This window comes from Somniosus microcephalus, chromosome 1 (assembly GCF_052327205.1).
Source record: "Somniosus microcephalus isolate GS21.2 chromosome 1, FLI_Smic_1.0, whole genome shotgun sequence".
Taxonomy (NCBI): domain Eukaryota; kingdom Metazoa; phylum Chordata; class Chondrichthyes; order Squaliformes; family Somniosidae; genus Somniosus; species Somniosus microcephalus.
Genome location: NC_140987.1, coordinates 248,508,470 through 248,533,672, shown reverse-complemented (window position 1 = coordinate 248,533,672; position 25,203 = coordinate 248,508,470). Strand labels below are relative to the sequence as shown.

Here is a 25,203-nt window from a genome sequence, read left to right as displayed (position 1 = left end):
CTGCCAAATCTGATTCTACTACCATACATTCCGAACAGTCCACTGCCTGGACACTAATACACTCCTGAGGAATATAAATCTTAACAATACATTGCAAATAAGGTGCAACCATTTTATTTATCAACCATCTTTGTGTATATGTGTAATTAATGTTTGCTGCACAGTGCTTGCCTTTGGCAACAGTGTATGGTGTTGTACTGTGTCCTACCTTTTCTGGTACTCCTAAGTGCAACCTCAGTGGCAGGACTAAGTGTGGTGGCAGCCTCGAGCTCCACAACAAGGGGGCATCAGGACACAGCTGCCTTTTTCAACTGAGTAACAAGGTCGCCCTGCAACTACTGCGAGCAATTTGGCCCTCGTACTGGCTGGCTTTTCCTGTTCACTACCTACCACTTCCTGAGTTCTCTCAGGGAGCCAGCTGGGTTACATAGTTGCGCATCCCCCATAGGTACATGTTTCTTCCTGCCATGCCCCTGCTGCTGGGTGCCCCTTGGGAATCACTACTTTTGGCCTCCATATAGTAGGATGAAGCCCACCATCAAGGTTCTCTCAAAGTAATCCCCTAGCCTCTCCAAGCCATGAGTGAGAGCCTTACTTAAATTGAAGCCCCAGATCGAGGAAGGATTTTGAAGGATATGCTGATAGGGTGAGATGAAGTAGGGTGGGAGGAGGCTCATGTGCAGCATAAACAACGACATAGACCAGTTGGCCAGAATGTCGTGTTTCTGTGCTGTAAATTCTATGTAATCTCTAAAAAGCGTAGTCACAGCCAATGTTCCCGCTAAGCTGCGCGCACACACAGCCACACAATCATCTGCAAGGTCCCGTGCAGACTGCTCATCAGCTTTTACATTTTAAATTCTGCGCATGCGCAGTCATTTAAAAGGACCATGCATTAAAAGAAACAGGCCACGCAGAACAAAGCTTTCATGAAAGAAACAGCATCTGATCTTTCACCCTGTGCTATATCGCTCACAGATGGTCTGAGAATTTCTTTAGCATCCGCTCCCACAGCCTATGGACATGTGAAGCAGCACTTACTCTGCTCACCACCTCTCTCCATGCTTACTCACATTCACCTCCACTGGAGGGCTCCCCTCTGCACCAAAGTTTGCTAACCTCCAGTGTTAAATCGCTTCAAACAGCACAATGCTTGTTCATCAAAGCACTAAAGTCCTCTCAATCAAGTGCCAATTGATTCAGCCCACTTGTCCTTGGGCAACTTGCCTTCCTGCTGGTCCACACAGCCAGAACAAACATCAAAGTTTTCATTAAGTGACAGATCTTTAAGAGCTCCTGCTTTCCTGATTTCCCATCCCTCTTTCATTCATCGTGCTCCCTGTGCTCATGAAAAAAAGGGTCAGGGACACGTGCTAATGAACAAAACAAACTCAGGGCTCAGTACTGGGTCCTTTGCTTTTTGTGGTACAAGGAAAATCTTTGGTACCCGGCACCGACGGGACCGGCGTGTTGCCGGTTGATCAAAAATTCCAGATGATGGAGAGGGTTATCTACCGAGGCTATTTTTAACAAAGAAAAATTAAAAAATCAAGAAATGTGCAGTATACAGTAATTGGGTACTCACCTACAGAATGTTGTGTTAAATGGATGGTGGAAGATGCTTGATTAAGTACAGTACTGCCAGTTGAGGGTAATGCAATGCAATGACTACCAGCAGCGCAGGAGAGTCAGACTCCTGTTACAGGGATATTGAGGTGTTCCGACTTCCGACAGCGCCAAGAAGCCGAGTAGTGGCAGTTTGGCGAACTACCCCCACTGACTAACTCGGCCACCGCAGGAGACTCGGACTCGGCAACATTTCCAGTTCTTGAGGTGTTGTTTTCGGAGTATGAATTTTGCCGGTTAACAGAGAATTCCGGATATTTAGGTGCCGTTTAAACGAGAGTTTCCTTATATATCAATGATTTGGACTTGAATGTAGGAAGTATGATTAAGAAGTTTGCCGATGATACAAAAATTGGCCATGTGGTTGATAATGAAGAAGAAAGCTGTAGACTGCCGGAAGATATCAATGGATTGGTCTGGTGGGCAGAAAAGTGGCAAATGGAATGCATTTGGGGAGAGCTAACCTGGCAAGGGAATACCCTATAAATGGTAGGACACTGAGAAGTGCAGAGGATCAGAGGGACCTTGGAGTGTATGTCCACAGATCCCTGAAGGTAGCAGGACAAGTAGATAAGGTGGTTAAAGAAGGCATATGGGATACTTGCCTTTATTAGCCGAGGCACAGAATATAAGAGCAGGGAGGTTATGCTTGAACTGTATAAAACACTAGTTAGGCCACAGCTAGAATACTGTGTGCAGTTCTGGTCACCACATTACAGGAAGGATGTGATTGCACTAGAGAGGGTGCAGAGGAGATTTACGAGAATGTTGCCTGGGCTAGAGAATTTTAGCTATGAGGAAAGACTGGATAAAAACATAGAAACATAGAAGATAGGAGCAGGAGTAGGCCATTCGGATCCTCGAGCCTGCTCCGCCATTCAATGAGATCATGGCTGATCATCCAAATTCAGTACCCTGTTCCTGCCTTCTCGCCATATCCCTTGATCCCTTTAGCCTTAAGAAATATATCCAACTCCTTCTTGAATATATTTAATGAATTGGCCTCTACTGCCTTCTTTGGCAGAGAATTCCACAGGTTCACCACTCTCTGGGTGAAGAAATTCCTCCTCATCTCTGTCCTAAATGGCTTACCCCTTATCGTTAGACTGTGACCCCTGGTTCTGGACTCCCCGACCATCGGGAACATAGGCTGGGGTTGTTTTCTTTGGAACAGAGGCGGCTGAGGGGAGACCTAATTGAGAAAATCACCTGCAACGGCTTCTCTTCCCACTCCCACATCGTTACCTCTGGTGTACCCCAAGGATCTATCCTTGGCCCCTCCTATTTCTCATCTACATGTTGCCCCTTGGCGACATCATCCGAAAACACAGCGTCAGTTTCCACATGACGACACCCAGCTCTACCTCACGACCTCTTCTCTCGACCCCTCCATGGTGTCTAAATTGTCAGACTGCTTGTCAGACATATAGCTCTGGATGAGCAAAAATTTTCTCCAATTAAGTATTGGGAAAACCAAAGCCATTGTTTTCAAACTCCGTTCCCTAGCCACTGACTCCATCTCTCTCCCTAACATCTGTCTGAGGCTGAACCACACTATTTGGAACCTTGGTGTCATATTTGACACTGAAATGAGTTTCCGACCACATATCCGCAGCATAACTAAGAACACCTACTTCCACTTCTGTAACATCGCCCGTCTCCGCCCTTGCCTCAGCTCATCCGCTGCTTAAACCCTCATCCATGCCTTTGTTACCTCTAGACTTGACTATTCCAACGCACTCCTGGCTGGCCTCCCATGTTCCACCCTACGTAAACTTGAGGTCATCCAAAACTCGGCTGTCCATGTCCTAACTCGCACCAAGACCCGTTCGCCCATCACCCCTGTGCTCGCTGACCTACATTGGCTCCTGGTTAAGCAGCGCCTCAATTTCAAAATTCTCATCCTTGTTTTCAAATCCCTCCATGGCCTCGTCCCTTCCTATCTCTGTAATCTCCTTCAGCCCCACATCTCCCCACCCCCACCCCCCAAGAGATATCTGCGCTCCTCTAATTCTGCCCTCGAGGATCCCTGATTATAGTCGCTCAGCCTTTGGTGGCCGTGCCTTCTATTGCCTAGGCCCTAAGCTCTGGAATTCCCTGCCTAAACCTGTCCGCCTCGCTACCCCTCTTTCCTCCTTTAAGACGCTCCTTAAGACCTACCTCTTTGACCAAGCTTTTGGTCACCTGCCCTAATTTATCCTTATGTGGATCGGTGTCAAATTTCTGTGTGCTAAAATACTCCTGTGCAGTGCCATGGGACATTTTACTACATTAAAGGCGCTATATAAATACAAGTTGTTGTTGTTGTTATAAAATTATGAGGGGGCCTAGATAGAGTGGATAGGAAGGACCTAGTTCCCTTAGCAGAGAGGTCAATAACCAGGGGGCATCGATTTAAATTGGTAGGAGGTTTAGAGGGGATTTGAGGAGAAATATTTTCACCCAGAGGGTGGTGAGGGTCTGGAACCCACTGCCTGAAAGGGTGGTAGAGGCAGAAACCCTCATCACATTTAAAAAGTACTTGGATATGCACTTGAAGTGCCATAACCTACAAGGCTATGGACCAAGTGCTGGAAAGTGGGATTAGGGTGGATAGCTCTTTGTCGGCCGGCATGGACAAGATGAGCCAAATGGCCTCCTTCTGTGCTGTAAATTTCTATGATTCTATGAAGCTGATCTTGTTGAATCCAGCAAGGTCAACATCCCACTACCCCTGCGAGACATTGGGCAGAATTTTCATTGGGCTGTGGAGGCAGAATTGGAGGCATGTGGGGGGTTAAAATCTCAAAATCGGGGGGCACGAACCCACCCCGCCCCCAACCCGCCTCCATGCCAGTTTCAAAGGAGGCGGATACCCGACCTGTGCTGGGAGCCGCCTCCCCGAGGTGGGAAGGGGATTAGTGCCAATTAACTGCCTGTTAACTACCAGGTAGTTAACAGGCAGTTTTTAGCCTAATCCCTATTTTTATCCCTGAAGTGTGGGATTCCCGACGGCTTCAAACCACGCCAAGTTAGCGAGGCGGGCCGTCGGGCTTAAGGACTTGGAGGGTTCGAGATATCCGGTGTTCGGGTGGGTGCATGAGTGAAGAGGTAAGTGTGTTTGGTGTGTGTAACGTGTTTAAAGAAGTTTTACTTACCTTTACAGCCGTCCTTCCTTCAAGTCTCAGGAGTCCCTCACCTCACCGGCACAGAAAGCAGAATGGCCGCGAGCTGTCAAAAGTTGCAGCATTCAGCTTTGTGTTCTGGAGAGATCTCCAAATCAGCCTGAGAGGAAGGAATTAACTTAGTGTACAGATTGTCAGTGTTTGACAGCTTCAAACTGGGCGGGCTCAACAAGGTCAATCAAGTGAAAATCGCGTGGGTTGGCCACAACTCGACGGAGGCGGGACTACAACCCCGAAAGTTTAGTCCCGCCTCCTACACGCCTCCAGAATCAAAATCCAGCCCATTGTGTTCACACAACAATCCTGGTTCTATTTTTGTCAGGCTCTCAGAATTGCTCCAAAGCTCCATTACCAAAACTGACAATATCAACAGGATCAGACTGAAATGTAGAGCAAACTACAGTAGGGTCAAATAAGAGAGAAATGTCTACAATGGAGTTTCTTCACAACTGGGAGGACTGATCTCCCAAAGGTTAGACCTGTTGAACTGATGAATCTAGCTAGAATCTATGGGGATTATTCATGTTGCAGATTTACAGATGGCATCAATTGCCACTTGATTGAGAGGACTTCAGTGCTGCCCATGAGTTTCCTGTCTGAAAGGTAATACAGGTAGTGGAGCATGATATTCATCCATTTAGCTATGTGCTGTTTAATTAATAGTTTTCTGAGGGTCTTGAGGCTAATGGAGATGAACAATCATCATGAATTGTAGAATTTCTCATTATGATCGATATAAAACTTTAGGATCCCATAGCCATAGAGATATTCAAGCCATCATTCCTGTGTGGATTTGTGGGGAGACAAATTAAGTGACCATTTCCTGTCCTAAATGAAAGTGAGAAATATTTCGGGTGGGTTTTGAGAATTATTCATTCAGAATAAGAAACATGGTAACCCTACAGTCTAATGTTACTACTACTAAAAGGGCAGTTTTCTAAGAAGGAACTCTGATACTGCGTGCAGCACTGCCTCAAAAGAACAGCTCATCATTTTTTCAAAATTAATTCAAGACCTCAAATTAGAGCCAACTGAGGTCTAGGTAGATGCAAGTTTCAGATCGCCTTCAGAAGTCAGAATAGATTCTCTAGTAATATGAACCCTAACAGAACTAGATTCCAGTCCCAGCTCAAACAAACTGAAGATAACATAATGCAAAGGTAGCAATGCCAGATTGAGTTAACAGATCGAGTACATCCTGACACAGGTATTTGTATTATATGCTTTGATTGTGGATACCCTACAGGAGTTCATTAAGTTCTCAATTAGTTAAGCAGGGCTTCTCAGTAACTAGGGGATCAAGAGGAAAGTGCCTAGATCTGGCTTTGAAAATTGACCCTGCAATTGGGACAGCAGAACTCTCCTGTTGAATAGGTGAAGGCAATCCTGAATCAGGGAAAGAATGTTGGAAGACCACAAACCACATCATACATAACATAAGAAATAGGAGCAGGAGTAGGCCATTTGGTTCCTCGAGCCTGCTCCGCCATTCAATAAGATCATGGCTGATCTTCTACCTCAACTCCACTTTCCTGCACTATCCTCATATCCCTTGATTCCTTTAATATCCAAAAATCTATCGATCTCTGTCTTGAATATACTTAATGACTGAGCCTCCACAGCTCTCTGGGGTAGAGAATTCCAAAGATTCACCACCCTCTGAGAGAAGAAATTTCTCTTCTTCTCAGTCCTAAATGGCCGACCCCTTATTCTGAGACTGTGATCCCTAGTTCTGGACTCCCCAGCCAGGGGAAACATCCTCCCAACATCTATCCTGTTAAGCCTTCTAGAGAATATAGGCCTACTCTTCTCAATCTCTCCTCATAGGACAATCACCCCATCCCAGGAACCAGTCTGGTGAACCTTCGTTGCACTCCCTCTATGGCAAGTATATCCTTCCTTAGGTGAGGAGACCAAAACTGTACACAGTACTCCAGGTGTCATCGCACAGGGTCCTATATAATTGCAGTAAGACATCTTTACTTTTATACTCAAATCCTCTTGAAATAAATGCCAACATACCATTTGCTTTCCTAATTGCTTGCTGTACCTGCATGTTAACTTTCAGCGATTCGTGTACAAGGACACCCAGGTCCTTCTGAACACCAACATTTCCCAATCTCTCACCATTTAAAAAATACTCTGCTTTTTTATTTTTCCTACCAAAGTGGATAACTTTACATTTCTCCACATTATATTCCATTTGCCATGTTTTTGCCCACTCACTTAGCCTGTCTATATCCCCTTGAAGCCTCTTTGCATCCTCCTCACAACTTACATTCCCACCTAGCTTTGTATCATCAGCAAACTTGGATATATTACATTTGGTCCCCTCATCCAAATCATTGATATAAATTGTGAATAGCTGAGGCCCAAGCACTGGTCTTTGCGGTACCCCACTAGTTACAACCTGCCAACCCGAAAATGACCCGTTTATTCCTACTCTCTGTTTGCTGTCAGTTAACCAATCCTCAATCCATGATAGTATATTACCCCCAATTCCATGAGACCTAATTTTGTTTAATAACCTCTTGTGTGGCACCTTATCAAATGCCTTCTGAAAATCCAAATACACCACATCCACTGGTTCCCCCTTATCTATTCTGCTAGTTACAACCTCAAAAAACTCTAACAAATTCATCAAACACGATTTCCCTTTCATAAATCTGTGTTGATTCTGCCCAATCTTATTATTATTTTCTAAGTGCCCTGTTACCACGTCCTTAATAGCAGATTCTAGCATTTTCCCTACTACTGATGTCAGGCTAACTGGTTTGTAGTTCCCTGTTTTCTCTCTCCCTCCTTTCTTAAAAAGTGGGGTTACATTTTCTACCTTCCAATCCGCAGGAACCGTTCGAGAATCCATGGAATTTTGGAAGATGACAACCAATGCATCCACTATCTCTATAGCCACCTCTTTCAAAACCCTAGGATGTAGGCCATCAGGTCCAGGGGATTTATCGGCTTTCAGTCCCATTAATTTCTCCAGTACTATTTTTTTACTAATACTAATTTCTTTCAGTTCCTCATTCTCGCTAGAGCCTTGGTTCTCGACTATTTCTGGGAGGTTTTTCGCAACCTCTTCCGTGAAGACAGACACAAAGTATTTGTTTAATTTCTCTGCCATTTCCTTATTCCCCATTATAATTTCTCCTGTCTCAGCCGGTAAGGGACCCATATTTACTTTCATTAATCTTATCCTTTTTACATACCTATAGAAGCTTTTACAGTCTGTTTTTATGTCTCTCGCTAGTTTAGTCTCATATTCTATTTCCCCTTTCTTTATCAATTTCTTGGTCCTCCTTTGCTGAATTCTAAAATTCTTCCAATTCTCAGGCTTACTGCACTTTTTAGCAACATTATAAGCCTCGTCCTTTGATCTAATACTATCTTTAACTTCTCTTATTAGCCACTGTTGGACCAATTTTCCTGTGGGGTTTTTGTGCCTTAAAGGAATGTATTTTTGTTGTAAATTATGTATTAATTCTTTAAATGCTAGCCATTGCTTTTCAACCATCATACCTTTTAATGTAGTTTCCCAATCTACCGTAGCCAATTCATACCTACGTAGTTTACTTTGTTTAGATTTAAGACCCTAGTTCTGGATTTAACTAAATCACTTTCAAACTTAATATAAAATTCTATCATATTATGGTCAACTCTTCCCTAAAGTTCCCTTTACTGCAAGGTTATTAATTAACTCTTCCTCATTGCACAATACTAGATCTAAAATAGCCTGTTCCCTAGTTGGTTCCTCAACATACTGATCTAGAAAACTATCTTGCATACATTCCATGAATTCATCCTCCACACTATTACTGCAAATTTGGTTTGCCCAGTCTATATGTAGATTAAAGTTCCCCATGATAACTGTATTACCCTTGTTACATGCGCCTCTAATTTCCTGATTTATACTCTGCCCTACATTACAACTACTGTTTGGGGGCCTATAAACAACTCCCACCAATATTTTCTGTCCCTTGCTGTTTCTTACCTCCACCCAAACTGATTCTACTTCTTGATTTTCAGAGCTAAGATCCTTTCTCTCTACTGTCTTTATCCCATCCTTTATTATCAGGGCCACCCCTCCTCCTTTTCCATTTTACCTATCTCTTCTAAAAGAGAAGTATCCTGGAATATTTAGTTCCCAACCTTGGTCACTTTGCAACCACGACTCCGTAATGGCTATTAGATCAAACCTATTGATTTCTATCTGCTATTAATTCACCTATTTTGTTGCGAATGCTTCGCACATTTAGATATAGTGGCACAAAATTTACGGTCGGAGGCCTCCAACCTGCAAAAAATCTACGAATTTACCTGGTGGTCTGGGAGTTTCGTAGATTCACGCTCCTGGGCCGCTCCGGGTACCCGCTGGTAGAGGTCCACGTATCCCAGGGGCGTATGCGGTTCGCAAGCACCTCTGGGATCACGTGGGCCAGCCCAACCAACCAATGAAAGAAGGGGAATCCCCATTCATACTTATGAGGATTCCGTATGTATGGAACTCCCATAAGTATGAATGGGGATCACATAAAAAATACACGAACACATGAAATAAATGTTTAAAAAATTACATTTAAAATTAATTAAAATGCCATTTACTTAAATATTTCAAACAAAAATTAAATTTTTTGGAAAAAATAGTATATGTTTTAACGGGGCTAAAAATAAACTTACCTTATTGGACAGGCTTTTTAATGTATAAATGAGTGATAAAATTTTATTTTTCTACTTTTTAAAACTCTTATGCTGGTAAAAGCAGGCCTTATGCCTGCTTTTACTAGGTGTAAGAATTTCAAGGGCATTCACTGGGCAAATAGCACAACTTTCCATCCTCGGAGGTCCTTTTCCCGGGGATGCGGATGATCTGTCAAGAGAATTCTTGACAGATCACAAGTTCCGGGTTTTCGTGCATGGGCTTCACATGCCTAAACCCGGAACTTGCGCAGACCCTACGGACGCGTGCGCACCTCGTACACACCCGTAGGGGTCGCAAAATACAGCCCAGTGCCTTTAGCTTTGACTTTTTTCTATCTTTCCCTAATGTTGCCTTAGTCACTGATGCCCTATTACCTTTGTTACTCTCTCTGTCCCTTCCTGACACACTGCTTATTTTTTACCCAAAACTCTGCTCTGCTCTAGAGCCCTGACATTTCTCTTGCCGCTTTTAAATTAAATCTTTCCTGAATCCTCCCATCACCGCCCCCCCCATCCCCTTATACGTAGTGGTTATTAATACCAGGGTCATCCTGTCTGCTTGGGTTTAACATGGCATTAGGAGGTGGGGAAATTATAGAAATGTTTGCATCCACTAGATTGATAGGCCATTGCTTCCCTTGCTGACTTTTGTTTTAGATGAAAATTAAGGAACCTACTTTGTTTCCTGAAAAATTGAGTTTGTTGAAGCTATGGTCATTGAGGTGGTCTAAAAGCCCAGAGTCAATTTTCGTACTCTTGCGTTGTCAGACAGAATGATCTTTTTATATTTATTAGACCATTATTACCACTTCTCTTAAATTCTGGTCTTTATAGGTACAGTGGGAAAACCCACGGAAAGGATTGGCAATTATGAATTCAGAAATGGACACTTGATGCAGAAATTAAGTCCATCAGGCATTGAAAATGGACTTTAACAGTCTACAGTGTTCAAAATCTTTGACAGGACTAAAAGCAGCCATTCTGTAAATTGTAAGTGTGACAGCATATATCTTGTATTTGTCTTCTCATTCTTTTTTTTAAATAACATTTAGCAGAAAATCTATCTTGTAGCCAAGTTAGAAATCTTAAGTAACTACATCAGGTTCTGAGGACTCAATAATGGAGCTGGGGAGAATTGAGCTGACGATCAGGCATTCTGGCTACTTTTTATAGAGCGAGACAATGACATTACAACACGCGCATCCCTAACATGACCTTCTTCAGTGTCACGTACATGATTCCCCATGAACAATTAGACAAAGGACAGCCTCCTGCACTGTGTGCAAAATGCTGAATGAAGAACCAGCACTATTCAGGGCAGATGTTTTATCTGAACTCTGCTCAAGATACCACTGCAACCTTTCTTCATCTATTATTGCCTGAGGAAAAACCATGCCAGCACTTTGCAGCACATGCCGGCACTCACTCAACCCTTCACAAGCACAAGCTCAGAGCTAGCATCTGTGGGAAAATTAGGGAATGAGCCAGAGGGGTGGGCACTGAGTGATATACGCACAGCACAAGTGAGCGGGAGGAGTTTCGGATGGCACGAGGAAGAGGACACTGCTGGCTGGAGAATCAGATTCCGTGATCCCTGGAAGAGCCTGGGCAACAGCATCTCATGAGACCTGCTTTTAAAAGAAAGAGGTTTCCAGATAATGAAACATCAGTTCCAAGCAGGAGTTAACTCGCAACATACGCAGTACACTGAAAGACAACTTCACAACTCTGCCATACATTATAGAACAAATGGCAGCTCCAGGAGCATCTGCAATGAGGCCCCATATAAGAACATAATAAGAAGTAGGAGCAGGAGTAGGCCATACGGCCCCTCGGGCCTGCTCCACCATTCAATAGGATCATGGCTGATCCGAATCTAGACTCACGTCCACTTCCCTGCCCGCTCCCCGTAACCCCAAATTCCCTTATCTGCTAGGAAACTGTCTGGCCTAGAAATTCATTATGGGGCGCCCAGCTCGCCTGGGCGCCGGAATTACCGCTGCGCGCGGATCCACTTGCGCAAGCGGGATATTCAGTGTCAGCGCACCAAGTGGAAGGCGGCCGCTAAACAGGGGTTTCGGCGCCCCACTTGGGCGCTGAAACTGATTATCGGCGCGCTAGTGGCCGCAGCGCCACCCGCAGCGGTGCGGCAGGCTGCGGTACTGCAGGCCTTCCTCCCTCTCTTAAGGGGGAGGTGCCTGCAGCAGCCGGAGCCCCGATCGCGAGTGCCGGCAAAAGAGCCCGGCAGAACGGAGAAGTGCCGGGCTCCCGGAAACCAGCCGTCAATGCCGCGGGGGGGGGGGGGGGGGTGGAGGAGGCCGGGGAAGGAGGTGCGGGCAAGCGGCCGGCCGCACCTCCACTTTAATTACCGCCACAGGTAGGCCCTGTGTACCGGTCGCTGTTTGCGGCCGGCGCGACTTAATATGGCGTTCTTCGTGGAAACGGGGCGCTGCGCACACTGATGACGTCATCGGTGGCGGCGCAGCGCTACAGCCTAATGCCGCCATTAGCGCCCCGCTGAATTTCGCCTGAATTTTGCAGACTGGCGCAAAAGCCCTCTTTGGGCGCAAACTGGTGGCGCAGGCCACTGAATTTCTAGGCCTCTATCTCCATTTTAAATTTATTTAATGTTGCAGCTTCCACAGCTCTCTGGGGTAGCAAATTCCATAGATTTACTACCCTCTGAGTGAAGAAGTTTCTCCTCATCTCAGTTTTGAAAGGGCAGCCCCTTATTCTAAGATTATGCCCCCTAGTTCTAGTCTCACCCATCAGTGGAAACATCCTCACCGCATCCACCCGATCAAGCCCCCTCACAATCTTATATGTTTCGATAAGATCGCCTCTCATTCTTCTGAACTCCAATGAGTAGAGTCCCAACCTACTCAACCTTTCCTCATACGTCAACCCCCTCATCTCCGGAATCAACCGAGTGAACCTTCTCTGAACCGCCTCGAGAGCAAGTATATCTTTTCTTAAATATGGAAACCAAAACTGCACGCAGTATTCCAGGTGTGACCTCACCAATACCCTGTATAACTGCAGCAAGACTTCCCTGTTTTTATACTCCATCCCCCTTGCAATAAAAGCCAAGATTCCATTGGCCTTCCTGATCACCTCCTGCACCTGCATACTAACTTTTTGTGTTTCATACACCAGGACCCCCAGATCCCTTTGTACTGTAGCACTTTACAGTTTCTCTCCATTTAGATAATAACTTGCTCTTTGATTTTTTCTGCCAAAGTGCATAACCTCACACTTTCCAACATTATATTGCATCTGCCAAATCTCTGCCCACTCACTTAGCCTGTCTATGTCCTTTTGCAGGTTTTTTATGTCCTCCTCACTCATTGCTTTCCTTCCCATCTTTGTATCGTCGGCAAACTTGGATATGTTGCACTCGGTCCCTTCCTCCAAATCGTTAATATAGTTTGTAAAGAGTTGGGGTCCCAGCACTGACCCCTGCGGAACACCACTAGTTACTGATTGCCAGCCCGAGAATGAACCATTTATCCCAACTCTTTGTTTTCTGTTAGATAGCCAATCTTCCACCCATGCCAGTATATTACCCCCAATCCCGTGACTTCTTATCTTGATCAGTAATCTTTTGTGTGGAACCTTGTCAAATGCCTTTTGGAAGTCCAAATATACTACATCCACTGGTTCCCCTTTATCCACCCTGTATGTTACATCCTCAAAGAATTCGAGCAAATTTGTCAAACATGACTTCCCTTTCATAAAACCATGCTGACTCTGTCCTATTAAATTATGTTTATCCAAATGCTCTGTTACTGTTTCCTTAATAATGGACTCCAACATTTTGCCAACCACAGATGTTAGGCTAACTGGTCTATAGTTTCCAGCTTTTTGTCTACTTCCCTTCTTAAATAAGGGTGTTACATTAGCAGTTTTCCAATCTGCCGGGACCTTTCCTGAGTCCAGGGAGTTCTGGAAAATAATCACCAATGCATCCACAATCCCTACCGCCACTTCTCTCAAGACCCTAGGATGTAGGCCATCAGGTCCGGGGGATTTATCCACCTTAAGTCCCATTATTTTACTGAGTACCATCTCCTTAGTGATTTTAATCGTCTTTAGCTCCTCCCCCCCCCCCCCATTGCCCCCTGTTTGTCCAGTGTTGGGATATTTTTAGTGTCCTCTACTGTAAAGACTGATACAAAATATTTGTTCAGCGTCTTTGCCATCTCCATGTTCCCCACCACTAGTTTCCCGGTCCCATCCTCTAAGGGACCAACGTTCACTTTAGCCACCCTTTTTCTTTTTATATAGCTGTAGAAACTCTTGCTATCTGTTTTTATATTTTTTGCTAGTTTACTTTCATAATCTATCTTCCCTTTCTTAATTAATCTTTTAGTTATTGTTTGCTGGCTTTTAAATGCTTCCCAATCTTCTATCCTCCCACTAGATTTGGCTACTTTATATGCCCTTGTTTTCAGTCGGATACTATCCTTTATTACTTTACTAGGCCACGGATGGCTCTTTTCTTTTACTCCCCTTTTTCCTCAGTGGAATATATTTATCTTGAAAGATGTGAAATATCTCCTTGAATGTAGACCACTGCTCTTGTACCGTCTTACACTTTAATCTGTTTTCCCAGTCCACTTTAGTCAATTCTGCTCTCATACCTTCATAGTCTCCTTTATTTAAGCTCAGTATGCTGGTTTGAGATCCAACTCTCTCACCCTCAAACTGAATTTGGAATTCAACCATATTATGGTCACTCACTGGGACATTTTTTATTAATCCTGTTTCATTACACAGGACCAGATCTAAGATTGACTGCCCAAGGAACCCGTCCCTAATACACTCTATGAACTCTTCCTCAAGGCTGCCATGCCCAATTTGATTAGTCCAGTCAATATGAAAGTTAAAATCCCCCATGATTATAACTGTTCCCTTATTACAAGCCCCAACTATTTCCTGATTTATACTCCGACCAACAGAGTTGCCACTGTTAGGAGGCCTATAGACTACGCCCACTAGTGACTTTTTCCCCTTCTTATTCCTTATCTCCACCCAAACTATTTCAGTATCCTGATCCTTTGACCCAATATCATTTCTGACTATTGCAGTGATTCCATCCTTGATTAACATAGCAACCCCACCTCCCTTTCCTTCCTGTCTGTCCTTCCTAATTGTCAAATACCCTTGTATGTTTAGTTCCCAGTCATGATTGTGTTGCAGCCATGTTTCCGTAATGGCCACCAGATCATACCCATGTGTAGTTATTTGTACCGTCAACTCGTCAATTTTGTTACGAATGCTGCGTGCATTCAGATAAAGAACTTTCAAATATGTTTTCTGACAATTTATTCCTGCTTTTACCTCTTTTACTACTTTACCTTTATCATTATACATTCTGTCCCTTCCTGACACGCTCTGGTTTTTAATTCCCCCACTGCTACCTTGCTCTATTGCCTTCTCTGCTGTCATTTTTATTTTTCGCTCTCTTAAAACCTCCCCCCCACTAATTAGTTTAAAGCCCTCTCTACAGCCCTCGTTATTCGATTCGCCAGGACTCTAGTCCCAGCACTGGCCAAGTGAAGTCCGTCCCAATGGAACAGCTCTCTCCTGTCCCAGTACTGATGCCAGTGTCCCAGGAAGCAAAACCCATTTCTCCCACACCAGGCTTTGAGCCACATATTTAACTCTCTAATTTTATTTACCCTAGCCAAATTTGCACGTGGCTCAGGTAGTAATCCAGAGATTATTACCCTTGTGGTTCTGCTTTTTAATTTGGCCCCTAGCTGCTCAAACTCCCTCAGCAGAACCTCCTTCCTTGTCCTATCTATGTCGTTGGTACCAACATGGACCACGACAACTGGATCCTCCCCCTCCCACTCCAAGTTTCTCTCCAGCCCAGAGGAGATGTCCTTAACCCTGGCACCGGGCAGGCAACACAGCCTTCGGGACTCTCGCTCTCGGCTGCAAAGAACTCTATCTATCCCCCTAACGATACTATCCCCTACCACTACAACATTTCTTTTATCTCCCCCCACTTGAATGGCCCCCCGCTCCACGGTGCTGTGGCCGGGTTGCTCATCCTCCCCGCAGTCCCCATTCCCATCCTCACAGGGAGTAAGAGCCTCAAACCTGTTGGACAAGAGCAAAGGCTGCGGCTCCTCCAACACTACCTCCTGGATCCCCGTACCTGCCTCACTTCTAGTCACACCATCCTGACCCTGGCCACGGACTACATCTGAATTAATTAATCTAATTGGTGTGACTACCTCCTGATACACAGAGTCCAGGTAACTCTCCCCCTCCCTGATGTGTCTCAGTGTTTGAAGCTCGGACTCCAGCTCTTCAACACGGAGCCGGAATTCCTCGAGCAGCCAACACTTACTGCAAATGTGATCACCGTGAGCATCAGTGGTGTCCACCAGCTCCCACATATTGCAGCAGCAACACATCATCTGTTCTCCCATTCTATGTAATTAATTTAATTTATTAATATTATTCTTAAATACCCTCTGCCCCGATTCTAGAAACCACAGAGTTTAAGCTTCAAAAGAGAGAAATACTCACCAACCAATCACTTACCCACTTTCTGGTGACGTCACACTTGGATTACTTTTTACCTCTCTCCTTTCCTCTGAGGTCCGAGACTGGAGACTGGTAGGCCTTACCTGGGTCTCGGAAGCTTTTTAAAGCTTCCCGCTCGCGCCTCCCGCCGACACCCGCGGTCTGAGGCCTTACCTGGGTCTCTGAAGCTTTTTAAAGCTTCCCGCTCGCGCCTCCCGCCGACACCCGCGGTCTGAGGCCTTACCTGGGTCTCTGAAGCTTTTTAAAGCTTCCCGCTCACGCCTCCCGCCGACACCCGCGGTCTGAGGCCTTACCTGGGTCTCGGAAGCTTTTTAAAGCTTCCCGCTCGCGCCTCCCGCCGACACCCGCGGTCTGAGGCCTTACCTGGGTCTCTGAAGCTTTTTAAAGCTTCCCGCTCGCGCCTCCCGCCGACACCCGCGGTCTGAGGCCTTACCTGGGTCTCTGAAGCTTTTTAAAGCTTCCCGCTCACGCCTCCCGCCGACACCCGCGGTCTGAGGCCTTACCTGGGTCTCTGAAGCTTTTTAAAGCTTCCTGCTCGCGCCTCCCGCCTCCCGCCGACACCCGCGGCCCGAGGAAAGTCTGCATTTCCAAGCATGCTCTGACTATGGTCATAGGGGCCTGAATACTAGATTGGATACAACTGTTTCCTACTCCCTTCAAAGGAATGAAGCTAGGTTGCAGACAAGGATCACATGGCTTCACCGATCTCACTGGGATCATTAGGTCTGTTTTCCAACAATTCAGTGGCCATGGTGAGTCAGTGCCTATTTCCACTGGGATGGCAGGAATGGCCTATGTGACGATGTTGTGTCTCAGGATAGTTCTCGTGCCTGTTCCCTCTGATGCCTGCATATGTGGCAGAAAAGACACGTAGCTAGGCTGCTCATGCACGAGCACAAGCCTGCACAGGTCCATCTCAGACTTAGCTGCCGTGAGGCAAGAATGACCTCAATGTCAGTAGACTTCTATTGCAACATAACAGCTATCCCTTTCACACACTCTTGTCATGGAGAGAGAACCTTACAGAAGTACAAGGCTAGGGTTTGAGGAACATACATCATACACTGGCACCAACAGGCAGCACCTTGGTGAGAAGCACTAGGCACACATACAATATAGTTTCACATGAAAATTATGGTTGTACTAAAATTGTTGTGCAGGCAGATATAGTTAAGTCGCTTTTATCAGATGACGTGAATAGGAACTTAGAGGTTTGTTATACACAGAGAAGGGTCTGAAAATTATGGTATATTTATGCACAGAGAGGGGAGAAGATGGAGAAAGGACTGTTAATGTATTGGCACGTTAATAGAAGGTTTCTTGTATGAGAGTGACACAAATGGCTCGCAGCTGACACATCCTCTTCAGGCAGTTGCTGTAGCTCCTCTTGTTAATGCCCCTGCGGCCCATGGGAGCCTCATACCTCTAGTTTCTCCATGATGGGGCATCTTTGCAAAGCACAGCAAGCAGGCAGCATACTACCACAAGCCTGGATACCCTAGCTGTACCATATTCCAAGATGCCTTCCAAAAGGCGTTTGATAAAGTGCCACATAATAGGCTTGCCAGAAAAGTTGAAGCCCATGGAATAAAAGGGACAATGGCAGCATGGATACAAAATTGGCTATGTGACAGGAAACAGAGAGTAGTGATGAACGGTTGTTTTTCAGACTGGAGGAAGGTATACAGTGGTGTTCTCCAGGGGTCGGTACTAGGACCACTGCTTTTCTTGATATATATTAATGACTTGGACTTGGGTGTACAGGGCACAATTTCAAAATTTGCAGATGACACAAAACTCGGAAGTATAGTGAACAGTACACAAAACTCGGAAGTATAGTGAACAGTGAGGAGGAGAGTGATAGACTTCAAGGGGACATAGACAGGCTGGTGGAATGGGTGGATATGTGGCAGATGAAATTTAACGCAGAAAAGTGCAAAGTGATACATTTTGGTAGGAAGAACGAGGAGAGGCAATATAAATGAAAGGGTACAATCCTAAAGCGGGTGCATGAACAGAGAGACCTGGGGGCGTATGTGCACAAATTGTTGAAGGTGGCAGGGCAGGTTGAGAAAGCGGTTAAAAAAACTTACGGGATCCTGGGCTTCATGAATAGAGGTATAGAGTACAAAAGCAAGGAAGTTGTGATGAACCTTTATAAAACACTGGCTCAACCTCATCTGGAGTAATTGTGTTCAATTCTGGGCACCGCACCTTAGGAAGGATGTGAAGGCCTTGGAGAGGGTGCAGAAAAGATTTACAAGAATGGTTCCAGGGATGAGGGACTTCAGTTACGTGGATATACTTGAGAAGCTGGGGTTGTTCTCCTTACAGCAGAGAAGGTTGAGAGGAGATTTGTTAGAGCTGTTCAAAATCATGAGGGGTCTGGACAGAGTAAATAGAGAGAAACTGTTCCCATTGGCGGAAGGGTCAAGAACCAGAGGACACAGATTTAAGGTGATTAGCAGAAGAACCAAAGACGACATGAGGAAAAAAAATTTACGCAGTGAGTGGCTAGGAGACAGATTCAATTGTGGCTTTCAAAAGGGAATTAGGTAAGTACCTGAAGAAAAAAAAATTGCAGGGCTATGGGGAAAGGGCGGGGGGAGTGGGACTAGCAGAAGTGCTCATGCAGAGAGCCAGCACAGGCTCAACAGGCCGAATGGCCTCCTTCTGTGCTGTAACCATTCTATGATTCTATGGACCCAGACCGGTCCAGGTACCTGAAGTGCTGCTTCAGAATGCCAATAATGTGCTCAATGATTCCTCTGGTGGATGAACACAGCTCATTGTACCAGTGTTCAGCGCTTGTCCTGGGAACTCGCTCAGGTGTCATGAGCCATGGCTGCATTGAATAGCCTTGATCTTCCAAGAATCATCTTGACCTGCCTTTCAGGGTCAAAGAGTGGGGACACAGTAGGCTACCTTAGAATGAAAGCATCACGATAACTGCCAGGAAAGTGGGCGCTGACTTACATAATGTAGCATTGATGGTTACAAACAAATTGCACACAGGGAGTGGAATCCTTTCCTATTGATGTAGGTAGTAGCAGTGAGCAAGGGAACATGCGAGTGCAATCTATGATTCTCTAGGCTTTTAGGGATCCTGCCACTCTAAAATTGCAGTGTCCCCTCATGCTGCTGGAGGAGATTGCTTGCTTTAACAAACAATGTACCTGTGATTGCTAGATGCATCTGTGCACCGCTGATTGGCTAATGTTAATTATCTTCCTCAGGGCAGCCTGCAATGACCCTGCATAACTGTTAAGGGCAGTTATGACTGGGGGTGCAGTGCTTGTGGTGGAGGCGGGTTCTGGGTCAGGTTGCAGCAAGTGGCATAACTCAGTCAAATTTTCCTTTGTAAAGCGAAGCCTCCACAAGCACGGCTCATCAGACAATGTAGATATGTGTTCCTTAGCTGATATAATCTGGTGTTGGTCTAACAGTGGGGGGTTTCTGTGCACCTCCAGTGCTGCCTGACCAACCTGGCATCCATCCATTGCTCTGGAAAATCTCAACTATATCTCTGCAAATGGGTCCATATGAGTGAACATCAAATTATGTTTTAATGCTTTGTGGTTTTAATGCTATTTTGAAAAAATATGCCTAGTGACTGACTCACATACTGAAGTGCACGATTCAAATATCATACAGTAATAGTTGAGCTACAATTGTCCAGAGATATGTTAAGTATTTATAAAGTTCAACACAAACATCAAGTTTCAATGAAAAAATAATTGTGTAGCAAGAATAGATTTTAGAATCACATAATGAATTTTCAAATAGCACTAACTTCCATTCTATCCCTTCCTGCATCCCCTACCCCCACCACCTATTTAGCTCCAAGTTCTCCAGTTGGCAGGAGCTAGGGGTAAGAAGCAGAGGCCACTGGCAATTATACACAAAACAGAGTTTGATCTTTATTCAAAAAGTGGTTTCAAATTTCTTAAAACAAAGGATTGTGACTGTTGTGCGCTGCTGCAGCTTCAAGTCAGACATAGTTCATTGACTTCCACTATGTTTGGAGTTTGTAGCAGACATTTTAAAACTGAAAGCTCAGAATTTCTCCACTTTTCATAATATGCACAATTCTGCAAAATACATGTCTTCAGATTGCTACCATGAATGACTTAAAGTGGAATCAGCCAATTGCATAGATCCACTATTATTCAGTATGTACTGAAGTAAAATTAAGCAATAATTTCCATTCATCAGCAATGTAGAAGGCAGCTGATGGCTCTTGGGTTAATTAAATGCTATGGGGACAAACATTTAATCACCATACAAAAGCAGCTTATTGCTGAGGACATGCAAGGTAACTTGAAAGTATCACTTTATGCTGCATTAAGGATATTGAACTTTATATACCGTCAAAGAAGCTGTATGCCAGAGATTATGAGATCATCATGTCAGTATACTGTGACTGGCCTGCAGTTAGCCGGTGCATATTTTCATACTGACAGCACCAAATAATCAGTCGCATGATGCATTTTCTATGTTGTAATCGGCTTATTATACAGTATAAAAAAAATGAAAAACATCTTGAAGAGCAGTAAATGCTTGCACCTTATTAAAAATTCTAGTCAACAATGTATTCTAAAAATCCATTACTAATACTTTTTTAAGTTCTCAATATTGTTATAAAATAAAGTTTGCAGTGCATGGCATCAGTCTTATACGATCATAAAATACACTATGTTAATTTGGTAAGTCTACAAAAGGTTGCGTTTTCAATAAGGTTGAACATCCATGTGTTTTTTTAATATTAAATAAATTGGCAAGGGGGGAAACACTTAAATTTTTTCCACAGAGTGAACTGTATGCTCTACTTACATGCTTTAGTGATAACATCCTGTAAGTCAGCCATAGAATCAACTACTGCAGCCAATAGGTCAGAACTTGAAAACCATCCAACAGTCTGGGTAAAGCAGTTCTGCTCTCTTTCCTGTCCTAACAAAAATGTGGCAAAGTAAAATGACAGTACATGTAGTGGCAGCCAAAGGCACAGAATAGACTGCATGTATAGAAAATATACAACAGCTATGCTACAGCATTATATAAGGTTTTGTTGACCATTTCTGTGTGAACTCCAGTAGTAGAAAATGTTTAATTTCTATTGTGGAACTTTTTTTGCCTTAGACTACAAAGGAATTACATCAGTGTTTATAGTACACTTTGAAGAAGTGGAATTGTTTTTGCTTTCTTGGACATACTGTTAAATATTGCTTCAGTCCTCGCCATGTGTCAACTTGCCTTTTTCGAGCAACCTGCTCACAAAATAATTTTCAGAACCAAAAGCTCAATTTCACTGGAACAGATTTCTAAAAGTAAATCACTTTAAAGTAAGTGTTAAGCAGAACAGAGCACGAGAAGGCTGGACCCAGGTTCAAATGATCTTGGTTGTGAAAAGCCAACATACGATGTGCAGGATACAGCCAAAGTTAATCAAGCAACAGTGGCCAGGTCATGTCAAGCTTGGGTTTCAAAAGTCTGGAATATCTGAGAAAGGGAAGATTGAGAGAAGTGAGGAGTTCCATAGTTTTGAGGTCCCAGAAAAGAACAAGTTAAGTGTAAGAGATGGTGTGACGAATTTTGAAATCAAAATAGTGAAGATGTAGGAACAAGGAAGAGGATGTAGGATGGCATATTTGGAGCTTAGGAGAACCAATAGATGAAAATTCTTAGACAATCATCACATAGAAACAGACAAGGAAGGTCATGACAAACAGAGACTGAATGGAGGTTGGAGATAAGAGTAGTTGCCTGTCAAGGAACAATCTTCATTTTGCATCCCCTCCAGAAAGTGGCACTATCAGAGCCTCCCCACATATTGGAGTACTGTAGTATTCCAGTCTTGGACTGACTCAAACTTTATAGAGTTAAAGAGCTATTAAGGGCAGGAGTGTATGGCACAAAAAAGGAATCTGAGCTTCTTGAAAGCAGCTTCAGCAATGGAGGAGATCTGGGTATTCCATTTGACATCAGAGGAAATAGTAAGATGAAAACTTATAAAATACTAAGAGTGGATGGACGCATCAAAAATAAAGGGTAGCAACTGCCGATCAGACTTGTGAGTAACCAAACTTTTTGAAGAATTAAAAGAAATAGATTTTCACTGTGTTATTGAAATAATTGAAGAGATCAAGATTTAGTGAATCCAACCCAAATGAAGATGAAAGCATCCGCTCTCTAGTGCCTACAAAAGATTGGGCTGTTTCAATACTTTCCAAAATAGAACAAGTTTGCAGTACAAAGCTATCCATTATGTGGTACTAAATTGAGACAACAGGAGAGCGCGAGAATCAAAGGTTATGGGGAGCGGGTAGGGAAGTGGAGTTCAGGCCAAGATCAGATCAGCCATGATCTTATTGAATGGTGGAGCAGGCTCGAGGGGCCAAATGACCTACTCCTGCTCCTACGTCTTATGTTCTTATGTAAAATGAATCTGTCACACTGATTTTCTGAGATTAGGGTTATGGTTTGTTATTGTTTTGATTTCCCGTAGATATCCTCTTGGATACAGCAGTTACTCCCACTCGTGGTCTTAACATCTTACTGCACCCATACTGTCCAATATTAAACCGGGCAGCACGGTGGCATAGTGGTTAGCACTGTTGCCTCCCAGCGCCAGAGACCCGGGTTCGAATCCGGCCTCGGGTGACTGTCTGTGTGGAGTTTGCACATTCTCCCCGTGTTTGCGTGGGTTTCCTCCGGGTGCTCCGGTTTCCTCCCACAGTCCAAAGATGTGCGGGCTAGGTTGATTGGCTATGATAAATTGACCCTTAGTGTTAGGGGGATTAAATACGTTGGGTTATGGGGATCGGGTGGGATATGTGTCGGTGCAGGCTCGATGGGCCGAAATGGCCTCTATCTGCACTGTGGGGTTTCTGGTTTCTGGTTTCTGGTAAATAAGCATATAAGCAAGGAAGTTATGCTAAACCTTTATAAATCACCGGTTAGGCCTCAGCTGAAGTGTTGTGTCCAACTCTGGGCACCACAATTTAATAAGGATGGCAAGGCCTTAGCGAGGGTGCAGAGATTTACCAGAATGGTATCAGGGATGAGGGACTTCAGTTATGTGGAGAGACTGGAGAAGCTGGGGTTGTTCTCCTTTAGAGTAGAGAAGATTAAGGGGAGATTTAATAGAGGTGTTCAAAATCATGAGACAAGAAGCAAGATTGAGCAAAGTAAGCAAAATTGTCTTAGATTGTTACTCTATATTTAATTGCTGTATGTTGGTAACCAGAGGACACAGATTTAAGGTAATTGGCAAAAGAACCAGAGGGAAGGTGAGGAAATCTTTTTTTTTTACGCAGCAAGTTATGATCTGGAGTACACTGCCTGAAAGGGTGGTGGAAGCAGATTCAAAAGTAACTTTTAAAAAGGGAATTGGATAAATACTTGAAAAGGAAACATTTTCAGGGCTATGGGGAAGGAGCAGAACTAATTGGAGAGCTCTTTCAAAGAGCCGGCACAGGCACGATGGGTCAAATGGCCTCCTTCTGTGCTGTATCATTCTATAATTCTATGTAACAAATTGTGATCTGAATTGGATGTTATATCTTTTGCATATGGCCTCACCTGCACTTCTCCAATCTTTTTAAAGGCAGATTGAGAATGACACTAGATACGAATCGTTAAGCTCCTTTATTTCATGTACAGCAATTAAATGTAGAGTAACAATCTAAGCAAATTTCATTTACTTTGCTCAATCTCACTTCTCATCTCGAAAACTGGGGGGAAAAAATAAACCACGTGCCCTGTCCCTTTCATGGGCTGACTTACTTGTTTTTGGGCTTACCGTTCTTTCTAGACTAGATCTAACTGTAAAATCTGACCTCCTGTATTTTAGCTTCCAACTCTGGACCCCCAGGTCTATACTTTAGAGTCTCTTGTTTTAAAGACTGCTCATGCTTCGGTCTCTTTGTCCTTTTCTCTGTATTCCCAGCAAGAGGGTGGGGTTGTAATTCTGACTTCATCCCAGTTAGGGATTTTCCAGCACGCCAGTCAATAAAAATCAGCCACCTCCCCATTTTCTTTGGGGTATGGGTTTAAAGAAAACATTACCTGCTTTTCTCAAAATGAAGAGTAGCAAATAAATGAGATGCTGATCTATTGCATGGGTTTCTGTTAAAAGATATTTAATTGACCTTGGAGAGGTAGAACTTAGACTTGCACCAACAGATAGACTGCCTACAACACCAACCTGTGGACAGATCAGTTTCTACAGAAAGGTACAAGTATATTCACACTGAAGATCTTCTTTTAACAGTCTGTTTTTCTCAACAGCGGAACCATCTAATGAATTTAGTGGCCATTGATTGTTTCGCAGTGGATCCAGCCTACAATCACTACACCACACTTTAATCCACCTCCTTCCCCTCATACTCACCACTACTGCAACCCTCACTTCCCTGCACCTTACACACTGCATGCCAACTACTCTACCATGAAAGGCACATTCTCTTAAACATCTCACAAAACTGTCACACACACACTCCCTTCTTTCTTGCAGGAGAACGTCGTGCACAATCCGAGCAGGAGGTTTTCATTGGAGGAGGAGACTGAGCCCACCTGTACACCCTCTTGCCCCTTGATGTTAACATGCTGGCCATCACGGGCAGGGGGAGAGTCATGGGCTCAGCGAGAGGCAATGCTGGACGTGGCATTGTGCAAGGTTTCTTCACACCTTATCTTCCTTTTCCCTTCTTACTTCTAGCTCTCCCTACACACTCTGCATGACAAACTGCATCTGCTTCTCTCTCTGCTCTCCCTTGTCCCTCTCTTTTACATCAGGTGCTGAAAATGTTGAACCACTTCAGAAAGAGGACACTAGCGCACCAGCTCAGACAGTGGCACCACATATACTTTAGCAGGTTGGACAGAGGAGAGCTCTTCACATGGCGAATCACCAGGCACAAACATGCAGGAACTAGGGCAGTGGGATAGGACGTCACCAGGGCAATGGGGTAGGACGTCACAGGTGCCAGCCTGCTGGAGGACAAGATCACATACTAGTTTTGTTGCAGATTACTCAGATGCAGACTTTGAGAGTCCAGGCTACTAAAGAAAGCTGATGGGCATACACCAGGAAATGCTAGGTGGTCTGGGCAGCCTGCCAGCAAGCTTGCACACAATGGCTCAGAGC

General features: G+C 44.3%; 1 protein-coding gene across 6 annotated transcripts in view; it reads right to left on the bottom strand.

The window, feature by feature from the left end:
- Window positions 1-25,203, bottom strand: part of ccdc171 (coiled-coil domain containing 171) — a 311,057-nt gene that overhangs the window by 109,854 nt on the left and 176,000 nt on the right. For all 6 annotated transcript variants that reach the window (XR_015078843.1, XM_085991681.1, XM_085991690.1 and 3 more), the window contains one exon: window positions 20,889-21,005. Coding sequence is in view for 5 of the 6 variants with exons in the window: in XM_085991681.1 (XP_085847807.1) it covers window positions 20,889-21,005 (117 nt within the window). In the remaining variant the exon portion in view is untranslated. The remainder of the gene's footprint in view (window positions 1-20,888; window positions 21,006-25,203) is intronic.